The 16,590-nt window shown below is 41.3% G+C and overlaps 1 protein-coding gene across 1 annotated transcript; it reads right to left on the reverse strand.

The window, feature by feature from the left end:
* Positions 1-378: 378 nt before the first annotated feature.
* LOC124038234 (F-box only protein 28-like) lies at positions 379-16,257 on the reverse strand. Its single transcript, XM_046353833.1, has 5 exons — positions 15,911-16,257; positions 11,771-11,880; positions 4,719-4,857; positions 4,134-4,329; positions 379-3,964 (listed from the first exon to the last, which is right to left on the reverse strand). The coding sequence occupies exons 1-5, from the start codon at positions 16,097-16,099 to the stop codon at positions 3,486-3,488; spliced, it is 1,113 nt and encodes a 370-aa protein (XP_046209789.1). The 5' UTR covers positions 16,100-16,257; the 3' UTR covers positions 379-3,485.
* Between the last annotated feature and the right edge of the window lie 333 nt (positions 16,258-16,590).

Genomic DNA, 16,590 nt, shown 5'->3' on the forward strand with positions numbered 1-16,590 from the left:
CTGTGTGAGCTAGTTCCTGTTTTAGCAGGGGTACGTAAGAAGACTTGAGTCAGGCGGGTTTGGCTTGGCGCTGTATAATATATGAGCTATGTATATGAATGTTTACATATATGACAAATCCAAACAAAATTCATTAATTTCCCCATTGGCTTTGTCCAACGAAGTTAGCGTCATTACTATTGCGGTCTTGAACAGGACATTTCCCCTCTCCACTCAGTTCTAGCTAAATTATTTGCTTGAGAAATAGCCCGTTGCCAAGAAGCTATTTTTTTGCATTTTATTTTATTTTTTTAAATCACAGTAAGGTACTTTGTTAGCCATAAATCATAACTATATATTTTGTAGGCTGCGTTGAACATTTAAAGTATGCCAGAATGGTGGCAATAGCATTATTTTTTTATTACAACAATTGAATAGTGGTCGATACAAATGTTTACACCTAGCGCAAGTAAATACAGAATGACGAATTCACAAAATGCTCACAGCATGCATCACATAAGTAAACATAAAAACAAATATATGCACTGCAGTAAATATATGCACTGCAGTTGTAAATATATGCACTGCAGTTTCTAGCTGCTGTTCTTAACGATCATGTTTTTCTTTCGGACGTAATCCAGTCTGCCATCGAAGGACTCACTTTTGCAGTGTGGAAGCAACATTTCCCGTTTTATCCAAAAGGAAACGGAGGATACGTGACCAAATATAATTAAGATACGGGTAAGCAAATACCCACAGGGTTGCTAAACCAACACACAGCACTTTTTCTTATCGCAATGTAAATTCCTTCGAATTCTGTAACAGGAACTTGCTCTGGCATGTAAATTCATCTATGTTGCTGTTACACCAGGCTCTATAGTAGTTGCACAGCAGAGTTTAAAAGAGCAAAGTGCAGAAGACCATGTCCTCTTGAAACAATCCACTGATCAGCTACTGTAAAAAGTATAAACATTGGCATTCTAATACAAAGTATGTATTATAAAAGCTATTCTGTTAAACAATAAATACATAATCAGCCAAGGCATTTCAAGTTGTGACATTTTTCCTCAATCATACCCACAGCAGGACAGACATCTCCTTTCATGCAGTCTTTTCTATTGATGAAACTGTTCTGAAGTTCAGATGAGTCACTGTTGGGAAGGAGGGTACAGTAATGACTTGAGTTGCACGTGTTGCAGCGTGCTTGTGTGTGGGGTTCTAACACATTTACAGATCATATATGATGCAGGACTACCCAGGTAAGAGTTTAGTACCTGTAGATAATATCTGATCAGATGTGGAATGGAAACAAGCCAGACCAATACGTCAAGTAAAAGGCCTGATACTAGATCTCATACTACAGCTACCTTTTATGAAAAGGTTTTGGATAGGAGGAACCATACTGGAGGAATAGGTCACACATGTTCCTCATATGGATCAGGCTTTGTCACGTATCGGCACATTTTACAGTAAAAAGAAAAGTTATGCAAAACTACTCAAACACACACACCAATATCTCAATATGTTATCTTTTAATGCGTCATTTGTACTTGTAACGGTAAAGTGCACAACCCATACACTTTGGCCAATTTACACTCTTATACATACATTAATCCACAATTTACACTTTTAAGTACATGATGTTTATAGAACACTCATTTCTAAACCGAGACGCTGTCTCAAATTAAGCCACTAGATAATTATTTCCTGCCCAGTCCGTTTAGAATACACGCTTGAGTCCACTCAGTTGTGAACTGCGTTTCCCAGTATGCTACAGAGATTTCATGCCACAAGTAGTTGAGGTCATTCTTACGTTTCCAGCTGCATTTTGGGCTCAAGCTGAAAAGACAACTGTGTGCTGAGATCTTGAAATGTGAAAGGTGCTATTGTGCAAGAGAGTTTATAGCAATCAGGGAGAATCCTAAGACTTAAAAACCTTGTCACTTTTAGTAGAACTCCTTCCACAATGCATCTTCAGTAGGTCTTACATTGGTAGACAGACTACTGTAGTTGTACAACAGTCATTTGGAAAATCTGAATATTTCTTGAACAGATGAACTTCGTGTTACATGGGAACTTTGTGTACAAAGACACCGTAACAATAAGATCAGTAGGTCTAGTTGACAACTGACTAAATACACTGGAGTGGGGACATTTTCTAAGTGGCAAATTTACCTTCGACCTCAATCACCAGTCTGGTCAATCAATACAGAGGGTCATTTCTACCTCTTCGATAAAGCTTTGATTAATTTTCCCCAAAGACAGCAGATACTTGACTGCATATAAATCCCACTTTACACAGACTAGTATTTGATCAATGACAGGCATTTGCAAAAATGACAGATAACGGTGGAGCAGAAATACTCTAGCCCTGAAGGAAGATTTCATGGTGTCCGAGAACTATTTTCAGAAATGATTGATCTCTGAAAACTATACGTCTAGTGGGATACTATAGCTGTCCTTCCATTGCTCAATGTCAAGACTCCCTTAATTTCCCAGGCACCATGGCTTTAGATGTGCCCTCGGCTACATGATAAATAGCCATATTAGCCTGCCTGTCTTCAAAGCAACATGGAGTGCCAGACTGCAGCTTCATGCGGAACACAGAAATGCATTTAAAATCAAGTGTGTCATTTCATTAATGCTAGCTGAACAGTGTTCATTACAACAGGAACTCTCAAACTGTCCTTTTCATGAAGATGTGTGATCTCCCAGGAACTGGCTAAAATACACATTTCTATTTTTTTGGAAATAGAGACTAACTTCCTTTAATTTTACAGCGCCACATTTGGGATATAACCCTCTCGATGCAGGAATCAAATACTTTAAATTTAGCCCGTCTCAGAAAATGAAGAATATTGCTCAAGGATATTTTTCAAGCAATCCCACCTGGCCAACAGAGAACAATACAATAAGAAATTACATTTGCATCAATAAGAACAAAATTGTCTGAAAGGCAGAATTTAAACATCCTTTATCCTGAGTGGTCTCGTCTAGCCAATATTTCAAATGCATTTTAACCAACCAAAGTCAACCTTTTCAGTAGTTAAGCGATACATATTAGAAAGCTCTCATTACTTCTTGCCTCACTGCAAAGACTCTCTCCCGACTAGGAGCCAACAACAGAATGTGGATTGACTTTTGTTGATGGACAAGAAAGAGTGAACACCAAAATTGGTGTTTGACTTTTCAAACGAACCTTAACCTTGTCAACTAGTGTGCAAATTCTTAGTGGCTTTAAGAGTCAGTGGTTAAACTGGAGACTACTGGCACTCTTGCCCAAATATGCTGGCCAAATCAGCATAAACATGTCCATGGTGTAGTTTCTGTAGGAATTTGAAAAGGATATGACAAAGGGATTCAACGCAAGGGAAACAGAGCAACTCCGAACTCCTTTACCATGACCCCCCCCCTCTCCTAAAGACATTCCAAACAATGAGAATTAAAAGAAAAGTCACAGGACATGGTGGGATGTGCAATCAGGCAAAAACAAAAAACATTGTGTCCTATTTCTTGCTGCGCAGGCGTTTGGACTGGCGCGGGAGGTCTGAGCTCTTCCTGGTGCGTTTCAAGGGTGGGCTACCCACCGCACTGGTTGCCGTGGCGACGGCAGCAGAAGACGTCGTGGCGACAGCAGAAGAGCCCGTCGTGGAAGAAGCTGCTGTGGTGGAGGCGGCTACGGCCGGCCTGGCACCTCCCCCCACCGCACTGTCCATCAGTTCCCTGAGCTTGTGCTCCAGCTCAGCCAGCCGGGCGTTCTGCTCCCCGATAACCTGAGTCTGCTCCAGCAACTTCTGCTCCTGGTCCTGCAGCTGCTTTTGCTGCTCCAGCTGCTTGACGCGCACCTCCTGATTCTCCCGCCGCAGCACCGTCATGGACGCCCCGTTCACCTTTACCTGCTGCTGCACCTTGGTCATCTCAGAGCGTGACGGCGTGTTCTTGGCCAGCAGGGACATGGTGGTCAGGGAGGTGGAGGGGCCGGCCACTGGGGTAGGCAGAGAGAATAGGGAGGGTGATGATCTTAGGTACACTCTTAAATGGGTAGCGAAGTCGAACAATAAATATCGTCATGTTAAATTGTATTCATATTAAATAACATGGGTGTTTGTTGAATCTTTATTGGCCATAGAAAGGTCAGTGTAGTTGTTCATTACCTGGGGCAGATCCGATGAGGCGCCCTGACAGGTCAGCCCCAGGAAGCCTTTTTTTCAGGATGGGGACGATCTTCTCATCAAAGTACTCCATGGCCATGGAAGAGATGTCCCGTAGCTCTTGCAGCACCTCATGAGCCCGCTGGGGCGCACGTGTAGAGTTCACATAGCGCAGCACACGGTAGATCTCATCAATCACCTCAGGGAAAGACACAGTCACATGCCGGGAACCTTAAGCTTAGAATAAATTGTACGCTTAGGCTTAGAATGTTAAGAATGTGATCCTGGTATGTGTGTGTGTGTAATGTTGAGGCCAAGACTATCCAAGTTAATGGAAGTAGCTAGCATGTTCATTCTGGGATGGAACTGGTCTTCCACTTTTAAAAAAAGTATGCTTTGATAATTTAATCAAATCATTTTCCTAAACTATAGTCAATCTAAGAACAGGACTGCCATCATGTGGCCAAACAGGAGAAGCTCTAAAGTTAGTCGATGTAAAAGAAAACCATAAAACAGAAATTAGCATCTAATGTACAGATGTGACAGGTCGTTAGTGGGTGGTAGGTGAAAGAGGATGAATCTAGGCACCTTGCCAGGGATGAAGCAGCAAAGACCGGAGTCCACATATTTCATGAAGGTCATGTTGAGTAGCGAGAGACGCGTTTCTACAGCAGCCAGGATGTCAGCGTGACGGGCCAGTGAGTGGTTCCTCCGCTCCGACTCCCGCCTGCCACAAGACAAAGCACAAAATATTTTATCCCCAATTTCGTGGTTTCCAATTGGTAGTTAGTCTTGTCTCATCGCTGCAACTCCAGTATGGACTCAGGAAAGGCGAAGGTCGAGAGCCGTGCGTCCTCTGAAACAAACCAATCAAACCACGCTGCTTCTGGACACGATGCCCTCTTAAACAGAAAGCCAGCCGCATCAATGTGTCGGAGGAAACGCCATACACCTGGCGACCGTGTCAGCGTGCACTGCGACGGCCCAGAGCTTGGATTCAAACCCAGAAGCTCTAGTGGCACGTTAGACCACTGCGCGACTTGGGAGGCCTAAGCGCACCAAATATACACATTGGACAAGAGGACAGAACTATGATTACAAGTAACATTATCCCGATTGAATGCAAACTTGAGGGATCATCAAAAAGTGAAGTTGCTGAATGGTTTGGAATAAAAGTATAGCCATACAAAAAAATAGCCTCGAGGCATGAGGTAATCACTTTTGTAATGCACTGGTGGTGCTGCTGACCCTGGGGTGAGTAGGCTATAATTTTAGGCTAATCATTCACAAGTTTATGGTCAAATGATTCATTTTATTTCATTATCCACAATGCATCTTTCTTATTGTAACAAGGAAAACATGGATCTTCTTTCATGAACGATTCCATCTAGAATTGCAACGCTCCGATACATTTTGGTTTAAAGTGATTCATTTTGAGTAGGGGAAAGAATTTATATATATATTTTTTAAAGTGTCAATAAATATGACATTTTCCATTTTAAAATGAATATCTGCTGCTGAGGGGGATCTCAGAAGCTGGGCCTCTGAGCTGGATCGGTCTGAGGGGACCTTATGCCGAGTAGACCTCTGCTAGTGTGCGCCTGTCAATTTGTGTGTGTGGGCACCTGAGCCATTGGGCAGACTGAGCTCCACCTGACTATCAGATTACGGGTGTGGGAAATTTGATTTGTCACAACTTTCATTCTTTAAAAAAAAGTCAGAATCACTCCCACCCAATGATTAACTTAATTTGTTGAGCTAGTACCATGTCAATATTTATATTTTGAAAGCATGGCATTTAGTCCATTAGGCAGGATTAGGAGTCCACCTACAGCGGCAGATTAACGAGGGCGACATTGTCAAAGCTTAACTGATCAAGACACACAGACATCAAAACCTCACAATTATGCCCAAAAACAATTAACAAGCTCTTGGCTTGCATTAGCAAATGGCTTGGAGATAATAAGCGATCTCTGCACTTAGGGAAAACTGAAGCAATTATTTTTGGATCCAGACCTAAATTGTGTAGGTCAGAGTGGAGTTAGGGGGTGAGGTGCTGACTACTAAACCCTTTGTTAGCTACTTGGGATGTATCCTAGATGGAAGCTTGGGAGGTGTGAGCATGGCCAATAAGGTGCTAGGGAAGGTTAATGCCAGGACTAAGTTTTTGCCTAGATTGTCCAAGCTGCTTGTTAAGGACTCCGTGAAAGTGCTTGTTAAAGACACCATGAAAGTGCTAGCTACTGCCCTAATTTCAATGCCATTTTGACTATGCTAGTACTTCCTGGTTTGGGGGCTTATCTAAACTTATGAAGGGGAAGCTCCAGATAGCCCAGAATAAGGTGATCAGAGTAGTATTGAAGGTGAGCACCCAGATCAGGTGTTGCTGATGTGTGCTTATAAAGGTTCAGGAGTAATGCTGGGAAGGGAACTTTGTGTACTGGAGCCTAAGAATGGAATGAGTTGGCTCTGCCCATAAAAACAATGTCCTCTCTGGGCAAATTTAAAAATAAAGTAAAAAATATATTTGATGTCTTCTGTGCCCATATGAATAACCCCTATGATGTAACTGGAATGATGAGTTGTTCTTCTCTGTTTTTGTTTTATTATTTCACTGCCGTACTGTGTTCCATCTTGTCTAGCAATTTTGTCTCAAGAGGACCACAATGGAAATAAGTCTTTGTGTGTTATCCTCAATGATTTTATTCATGCGCATGTATGGCCTTTTCAAGGTGCGCTTGTTTAAAAAAAAAATGTTCAAATTATTAAAACTAAACCTTGTTCTCTCCACTGGCTTCCAGTTGAAGCTCGCATCCGCTACAAGACCATGGTGCTTGCCTACGGAGCTGTGAGGGGAACGGCACCTCAGTACCTCCAGGCTCTGATCAGGCCCTACACCCAAACAAGGGCACTGCGTTCATCCACCTCTGGCCTGCTCGCCTCCCTACCACTGAGGAAGTACAGTTCCCGCTCAGCCCAGTCAAAACTGTTCGCTGCTCTGGCCCCCCAATGGTGGAACAAACTCCCTCACGACGCCAGGACAGCGGAGTCAATCACCACCTTCCGGAGACACCTGAAACCCCACCTCTTTAAGGAATACCTAGGATAGGTTAAGTAATCCCTCTCACCCCACCCCCCCTAAGTTTTAGATGCACTATTGTTAAGTGACTGTCCCACTGGATGTCATAAGGTGAATGCACCAATTTGTAAGTCGCTCTGGATAAGAGCGTCTGCTTAAATGACTTAAATGTAATGTAAATGTTAACCAGTGGAATATGGTATTTTTAGGCGAGCACTGATGCCGAACCTGTGATAAGCATTTCCCCACTGTGTAAACACATTGCAAATAGTCTCAGGATAACTCCTGATAAAGTTCATTTTAAGTAGCTGATATTCAGAGCTTAAATAGGCTAATTGATTAGTCACAGGAAGCAGGACTAGTCAAGCCAATGAAACTGCCTGTTTTACAAACAGTAGGGCTGCCACAAGGATGGGCATTTATAAGATTACATTGTAGCAGACACTGTAGGCCACACCCCAGTAAGCATGGACCGATGCCAACATTTTTTGGACGTATTGTTATTGTCTTTTTGTGCAGTTGGGACCAGCGTTAAACCAAATCATAGACACCTGTTTGGTCCAGTCCAGCCTTGATTTGGCCCCAACTTTGATGTCCATGTTAAATGCAGATTTGGTGCAGTCTGATCAGCCTTGAATTGTAGGCACTTTATTTTTTTTATTACTTTATGTAGTTTCTCCATAATATTCCAAACCAGTCGCTTTCGAGACTGGGGTAAAATCCAAAGCTGCATTATATGAAATTGGCCATCCTGACATCCTGACACCCTAGGCAAGGCAAATAAATTGATGCCCTCATATAACCCACAGATCTAGAGTAGACCCAGTAATCCAACATTTTGAAAAGTTGTCTAAAATCCCTATTTCCCAGATATTGAAGTTATTTTCAACTTTCAATCAGAAGTCTCTTATAGACGTCTATTTTTCAAGGCCGGTTCAGTCAAAATCATGGACGTCTGATTGTTTCAGATATATTCCATAATCTAGACATTGAAATTTGTTATTTTTATTAGGATCCCATTAGATGTTGCAAAAGCAGCAGCAGAAGAGTACTTCCTGGTGTCCACAAAACATGACATAATACAGAGCATTAACAGCTCAGAAGACAGAACATCAAAGTTGGGGACAAATCAAGGCTGGTCCAGAACGGTCCAAACAGATGACTGACTGGTTCAAGGACGATCCGGACCAGCCTCTCGAAAGCGAATGGCTTAGACCGTTTGGAATTTTAGAGAGCGAGCTTCTCCCGTGCCGACCAATGAATGAATGCGAAACATTGGCCGTTATACCCCCCCATTTTTTATTTGGGGGGGGGATATCACACATTTTGTGAACTCTGCTTTTATTGCTCCTGTATGAGCAAACAAAAACACAAGGCGCACACTGCATTCCATTTCTGCTATTTATTTGATTAATTCTTCTTTGACTTGATCTATTCAGCTCTCCAGATATCAACTAAGTGCTATTCACCATTTCATTTTTAAACCTCCATTCTGGCATATTTCCATCTACATGCTTTTATTTAGGTTTCTATGCAAACTACAATCCCAGTCAAAAGTTGACACCTACTTATTCAAGGGTTTTTCTTTATTTGTATTATTTTCTACATTGTTAAATAGTGAAGACATCAAAACTATGAAATAACATATGGAATCATGTAGTAAACAAGTGTTAAAATATATTTTAGATTCTTCAAAGTAGCCACCCTTTGCACACTCTTGGCATTCTCTCAACCAGCTTCACCTGGGATACTTTTCCAACAGTCTTGAAGGAGTTCCCACATTTGCTGAGCACTTGTTGGCTGCTTTTCCTTTACTCTGCAGTCCAACTCATATCAAACCATCTCAATTGCATTGAGGTCAGGTGATTGTGGTGGACAGGTCATCTGATACAGTACTCCTGGTGGACTTGTGGTGGACAGGTCATCTGATGCAGTACTCCATTACTCTCCTTCTTGGTCAAATATCCCTTACAATGACCCAACACACCTCCAGGCTGTGTCATTGTATGTTGAAAAACAAATGATAGTTCCACTAAGAGCAAACATGCGGAAATCATCTGTCTCAAAGACACGACGGTTGGAAACAGAAATCTCAAATTTGGATCAAATGGACAGATTTCCACCGGTCTGATGTTCATTGCTCGTGTTTCTTGGCCCTTAATGGTGTCCTTTAGGAGTTTTTTGCAGCAATTCGACCATGAAGGCCTGATTCACGCAGTCTCCTTTGAACAGTTGATGTTGAGATGTGTCTTACTTGAACTCTAAAGCATTTATTTGTGCTGCAATTTCAGAGGCAGTAAAGCCAAATGAACTTACCCTCTGCAGCAGAGGTAACTCTGGGTCTTCCTTTCCTGTGGCAGTCCTCACGAGCCAGTTTGATCATAGAGCTGGATGGTTTTAGCAACTGCACTTGAAGTAACTTTCAAAGTTCTTGAAATGTTCCGGATTGACTGACATTCATGTCTTAAAGTAATGATGGTCTGTCATTTCTCTTTGCTTACTTGAGCTGTTCTTGCCATAATATGGACTTGGCATTTTACCAAATAGGGCTATTTTCTGTATACCACCCCTACCTTGTCACAACACAACTGATTGGCTCAAACACATTGAGGAAAGACATTCCACAAATTAACTTTTAACAAGGCACACCTGTTAATTGAAATGCATTCCAGGTGACTTCCTCATGAAGCTGGTTGTGAGAATGCCAAGAGTGTGCAAAGCTGTGATCAGGGCAAAAGGTGGCTACTTTGAAAAAACAAATGTAAATATATTTTTATTTGTTTAACACACGATTCCAAGTGTCATTTCATAGTTGTCTTCATTATTATTCTAAAATGTAGAAAACAGTAAAATGAATGAAAAACCCTCAAATGAGTAGGTTTCCAAACTTGACTGTCTCTGTATATGAGTGAATGTTTTTAAGCCTGCAAGCTAGTTACTTGAAAATGAGACAAAACATGATTCAACAATTGAATTCACTAAGAGAAAACACAAATGGAGATTTAAAAATCGCTGGCTCCCAAGTCCGTATGGGAGTTGCAGCGATGAGACAAGACTAACTACTACCAATTGGATACCACGAAATTGGGGAGAAAAATGGTCAAACTGAATTATTTATTTATTTTTAAATTTACATTTACATTTAAGTCATTTAGCAGACGCTCTTATCCAGAGCGAATTACAAATTGGTTTTAACTGGCTAGTCTAATATCGGCTAGCTTTTTTAAAAGTAGAAAAACAAGACAACTCATATTGCATATTTCACTCACAGATATCTTATTTCAGTCTGGGGGAGCCAGCTAGCTACATCTGTTCCTCTTCATCAGACAGCAGCTTGCGGTTTAACAAGGTTGTGTTTAAATCATAGATAGAAGCAGGCCATTGGCTGCCTTCATTACAACAGGTATGTATGAGAGTTCTGATTGGTTCCAAATTTAGTAGTTTGAGAAAATGTGCAAGAATTGAAGGAGCCAACACATGGTTTTCCTGTCAAATCAAAATCCTCTCCTCCCTCGATGGGGATCAAGCAACTTCACGTTTTAAGGCTTCTGTTCACCTTCAGCACATTTGGTCGGGAACAAGTTCTGCTTCTGGTTAGGCTATACTGATCTCTGGCTCCCTCTTTAGTAATTTGTGCATTTTTTATTTTAATCTTAAGGATTATCCCCCCCCCCCCAATTTTCACCTAAAATGACATACCCAAATCTAATTGCCTATAGCTCAAGCACTGAAGCAAGGATATGTATATTCTTGGTACCATTTGAAAGGAAATAATGAAGTTCATGGAAATGTGGAATGTAGGATAATATAACAATAGATCAGGTAGAAAAATAATAAAGGAAAAAAAAACATTGTATTTTTTTGTACCATCTTTGAAATACAAGAGATAGGCCATAATGTATTATTATTCCAGCCAAGGTGCAATTTAGATTTTGGTGACTAAATGGAATCATTGTATGTGCAAAATGTTAAACTGATCCAATGAACCATTGCATTTCTGTTCAAAATGTTGTCTCAAGACTGCCCAAATGTGCCTAATTTGTTTATTAACAACTTTTCATGTTCAAAATTGTTCACTCAAACAATAGCATGGTATTATTTCATTGTAATAGCTACTGTAAATTGGACAGTGCAGTTAGATTAACAAGAACTTAAGCTTTCTGCCAATATCAGATATGTCTATGCCCTGGGAGATGTTCTTGTTACTTACAACCTCATGCTAATCACATAAGCCTTACGTTAACTCAACCGTCCCGTGGAATGAACACCGATCCCGAAGAGCATTAGACAAGCTCAGCAACCTACTTAGATGATTTATAAAATATGGTGTTTATTTGGAAAAATACAAATCTTAAAATGTACACCAATCGATTGGTCGAAAGAACAAGACTGCCCTAGTTCCTACAGAGCTCAAGCACTTCTGACTTAATTTCCTGAACTGCAATAGACCAACTTGTACTCATTGATTTGCTACAGGACATAGGCCAAGCAAAAACATGTATATTCAAATAGCATACACATCAAATACTATAGAACTCCCTCCAGTGGTGTTGAGACTGACCTTGGAAGCTGGGCTTTGACCTGCCTCTGGCACAGGCTGTGGTAACGCTCCACCTTGAGGAAGCCTTGGTTCAGCATTCGCTGATTGATCATGTCCATGCGCTTGCATACCTGGGAAAAGAACAGAGTCGGGAAGGTATGGTTGAGTAGCATGTCTTTTACCCTCCCTCCAACCTCCCCATGACCTTGCATGACACATACAGCCTGTGATCTTCAAACTAAAGTGACAGTTTGCACTGCAGGGTGCACCAGTGGGGTGATGGTACGGCCACAGAGTTTCTAAACCCAGAAACAATGTCGCAAGACTTCCGAGAATGCTTCCGAAAACAGACCCAGGTGTGACAAATCTGTCCGTGTTCGAGAGCATCAAAACCGTGATGAATCATGAGTAAATTGTTACTGACTTACAAATAAGTCAGTATGATGTAAGGTGATTTATGTAAGGTGATTTGTAGATCAGTCAGCAGTCACCTGCACTGTCAGGTGCAATGTTGAACAAGTCCAATGAGAAGTGAAATTCTTCCCGAGTAGTTAATTCTAAATCTAAAAAGTTAACCTAGATTCCAGCCAACGTTATTACTCTAACCTGGTGAAAGTGACATACTGACACATTAAACACTGTCGAAAGAGTGCACTGCCTGCACAGGTGCAGTTCGGCGCAAGACGACTGTTAGAAACATGTCATCAGGTCTACACATGAGCCAAGCTAGCCAATGTCACCATGACATCGACTACAATTGTGATCGGGGATTTCTATTCGAGATGCAGTTTCTTCCCATCATACTGTACTGTCTTCAGTATACTCATACTAAGAATTAATTCCCCTTGACCACACCCACAAATTGGGGAAACAAAAAGAGCTTAACTTCGTTATGGATTTTTTGTTATACAGAAATAAAACATGCCTGAAAAGCTGCTGTGTTGTTCAATGTACATGTAGCCAGGTCAAAAATGCTGCAATACACCCATGTAGGGAAATCGAGCATGTGAGAAGAGCCATATGGCTTCAGGCTATTCAGCATGGGAGAGTGGGAAATGTGCGGACCCGGTGTCTAAGTAGGCTGCACGTAGGCGTAGCCATGCGTGTGGAAATAAATACAAATATCACAGGTAAGACATTTAACTTGTTTAGTATTGTCTGTTTGTAACTCCACGTGTAGCTGAAAAGTCCATGTATTTGTGTTGTTGGTCTTCGCTAGCCCACCTGGTCTCAGACTACACGTAACATAGTAAATGTAAATCCGGGACACTCAAATTAGTTTGTTACATTTGATATGATTGGAAATATATTATATACACACACATCAAATGTAACATTAAACACACATACATACATGACAGGTTACTTAAGGCAAAAAAAACAAAAAGTAGGGCGGATGGGTGAGCATATAAACATCTAGCAACCAAAAAGTTGCATGTTTGAATCTCACCACAGACAACTTTAGCATGTTAACTAACCCTGTCCCTAACCCAACTAGCGTTAGTAACCACAAACCCTAATTTAACATTGTACGAAATGGATGATTGACATGCATAAATTAATACATAGCATACACTAATTGGAGTGTCCCGTATTTACATTTACTATGTTACGTCTACCCGAGTCCAATTGGGCTAGCTTAATGTTGAGTAGCTAGCACTCACATGGCTGCTCGCAGTCATGAAAAGGGGCATGAGGGAAGCCCTGCAATAGAGTTTTTTAAGTAGTGAGAACACATGCAATGTTTTAAAGTACTCTTAAGACATGTACTTTTCTTAAATGTAGTTTTGTAATGACTGAACCAAGTGTAACAGAATAACTTTACGTCCGTCCCCTCGCCCATACCCGGGCGCGAACCAGGGACCCTCTGCACACGTCGACAACAGTCACCCACGAAGCATCGTTACCCATCGCTCCACAAAAGCCGCGGCCCTTGCAGAGCAAGGGGAACTACTACTTCAAGGTCTCAGAGCAAGTGACGTAACCGATTGAAACGCTATTTAGCGCACACCGCTAACTAAGCTAGCCGTTTCACATCCGTTACACAAAAGCAGACAAGAAAAATTGCATTTGAACATAGGTTGTGTTCCCACAGATGTGCGGGGCAGCGACATACCTAAAGGCTAGGAAAACAAGTGTGCTCGCATACTCAAAGAAATCGGACATTAACTTTGACGGTTTTGCCAAGGAGATGTCAGTCGCGCAATTTTACATCTAACAATGATAAAATGTGCATGAAAATTGTGTCATCTTTCGTTAAATGAAAGACCATTGAAGAATCCCTACACTAAACTGAACTTTGGCTGGCCTGAAAGTGAAACTGGCAGCTTTTTTAACTTTGCAGATATGAAAGCGATATAAAATTCCCAGTTTATGCTACAAAACCAAATTTATAAACATGTTCTATTTGACTCAACATTCCAAGACATTCACTAAGGCATTTTTGGTAGAATAATTGGATGCAGTTCAATGCATGATAAATATAATTCCCCCAATTAATTTCTTGGTAGTCCCACAAATATTGCTATTAGGTTGTAAATCACAGCTGGCCTGGTACATTGTTTGCTGCATCCATTCAGGATACACTGTTTCAGTTTCAATGACTCAATATCTCAGACAAAAACAGACAAATGTAACTAAGACTGGGAATGTCACTACAATCAAACTAGCAAGGGCAATGATCACAAGTCAGTCATAACGTGGCTAATATGCTAGCTACCCATTTATGTAGCAAGCTTAAAACACAGAGGCTAACGTTAGTTAGCTGCTAGGAGGATGTCATTGAGTGACCCCCCCCCTCCAAATTTTCGGTGGCTATACACAGCTAAAGACGCAGGGGTTATTTGGTTTGCAAGCAAGAACTTGAACGACTTATCCAGCTCTAAAATTGGCATAGACAGTCAGAGTGAATTTGCCAACACGAGATGCTTTCATCTGTGTGCCGGAGTGCAGAATAACTGATGAATTTACACAACACCTGCTGAATATGACCGGAGTCAGTAAGCTTCTTGCTCTGGCTAGCATTAGTTGTATGCTCTCTCCCTCAATTATGCACAAGATCAACCTTTTCATGGTTTGAGCAATAGGACTGCAAAGTTACCAAATGTAAGAGAACTCTCGTGGTATTGACATCTGCAGAAATCCATTCAGGTGTATTTGTGTTCTATTGACCTAGTCGTGCAGTTACAACTGCCTGTAAACACAGTCCAGTTCAAAGTGAATGATGGCAGGCCTGTGGCAATTTCTTGTCTGCATAAAGACCTACTGTAGCTCTGATTGGCTATGGTGCACCGGTCTGCGTAGACTCCGGTCCTGGAGGAGACAGATGTTTTTATTTACTGCAGTGTCTATTCAATTTTCCAAACACATGGCCGCTTTTACACTATTACTATAACATTTTCACAAATGCCTTAGTAGACAATTCCCAAACATTCTACAAATTACCATATCTAAGTGAACACCTGTCAGGTAAGTGTCATTACTGGGGATGTATATGAACAGACTTGAATAAGATTTAATGTTGCTATAATGCTGTCAGTTCCACTTTAACACCGACTGGCACTCTACAATGGCCAGATCGAAAAGGGCTGCGGTCGAGCTGAAATAGCCTACTACTCCTCCCCAACACACACACACACACACATCTAGATGTCAATTGGCCTATTGCTCCACTGTAAATTAAAGAGAAGTCTTACTGTACTTGGTGGAAAGCAGAAACAAAACCAAACTTCAAATGTTTAGCCAGCCAGTTTAGTGTGGACATTCAGAATTACACTGATTTTTGCTACATCTTGACAAACATACTAAGTAACTAGATGACGCATTTAAAGTAGAGGTTTAAACAAACAATATAGCCATTTGTTTGTTTGAAATTGGCATGTTTGTCATGAGTTCCAGCCAGGAGAGGGCCCTAGCTGGCTAAAGCAACTGGGAATGAAATTGAAATAAAAGCCGATGCAAATAACCTAAACTAGCTTAGCTAGTTGGCTATATTTCGGTACCCTTGGCTATTATTATTACTAAGTGGGAAAGGCATCCACATTTAACATATAAGCAAGCAGTGACTACTACCTTTCGTTAAATAGCTAACGTTGGCAGGAGCTAGATTAGCCAGACGCTGCATTGGTATTTGCTTAATGGTTTGTTTTTGTTTTCTCTCACCAAGCGTAGCAGGCTGATTTCGTCGTAAGACAGGAAATTGAGAATAGTCTCAATCGCCACAATGGGAAGTCCTAAAAGCGGGTTGTTCTGATGTAGTTGATCCGGTGGTGGTGTACACAATCTCGGTAACGCCGAGTCGCAATCCAGGGCTCCAAAACCTCCCTCGACTCTTTCTACAACGGCAGCCATCTTCAATTGCTAGCTAGGGGAAATGACGTTTCATAGGGAACATTCTCCGAACAACGCTCGAAAAAGTCTCGCAAGACTGTACACAACTATTTCAATTCACTTGAGTAAACAAAGTAGCAAGATTTTTTGCATGAACCCACTTGTCCCTACAAACAGCTGTGTCCAGCCCTGGGTTATAGTGTCACAATTATGTCAATCTGATTTACACTTTAGTCATCTCATTGGCTACAACTGATATTGTTCAAGAAGCAATCATCAAGCTGCGTTACCCAATCTTTTTTTCTGTACAGACACCTGCGCGGTTTGCTGATGTCAACGTTGTGAACAGTGTCCCATTTGGCAGTGGGGTTATACTATGTGACAGCATAAACTACGGACAACGAGCACAATTGCATTTTATCGATGGCAATTTGAATGCACAAAAATACTGTGACCTACAGATGCAGATACCCACAGATGTCAATGTTCCCTTGGGCAAGGCACTTAACCCT

This window comes from Oncorhynchus gorbuscha, linkage group LG06 (genome assembly GCF_021184085.1).
Source record: "Oncorhynchus gorbuscha isolate QuinsamMale2020 ecotype Even-year linkage group LG06, OgorEven_v1.0, whole genome shotgun sequence".
Classification (NCBI taxonomy): Eukaryota; Metazoa; Chordata; class Actinopteri; order Salmoniformes; family Salmonidae; genus Oncorhynchus; species Oncorhynchus gorbuscha.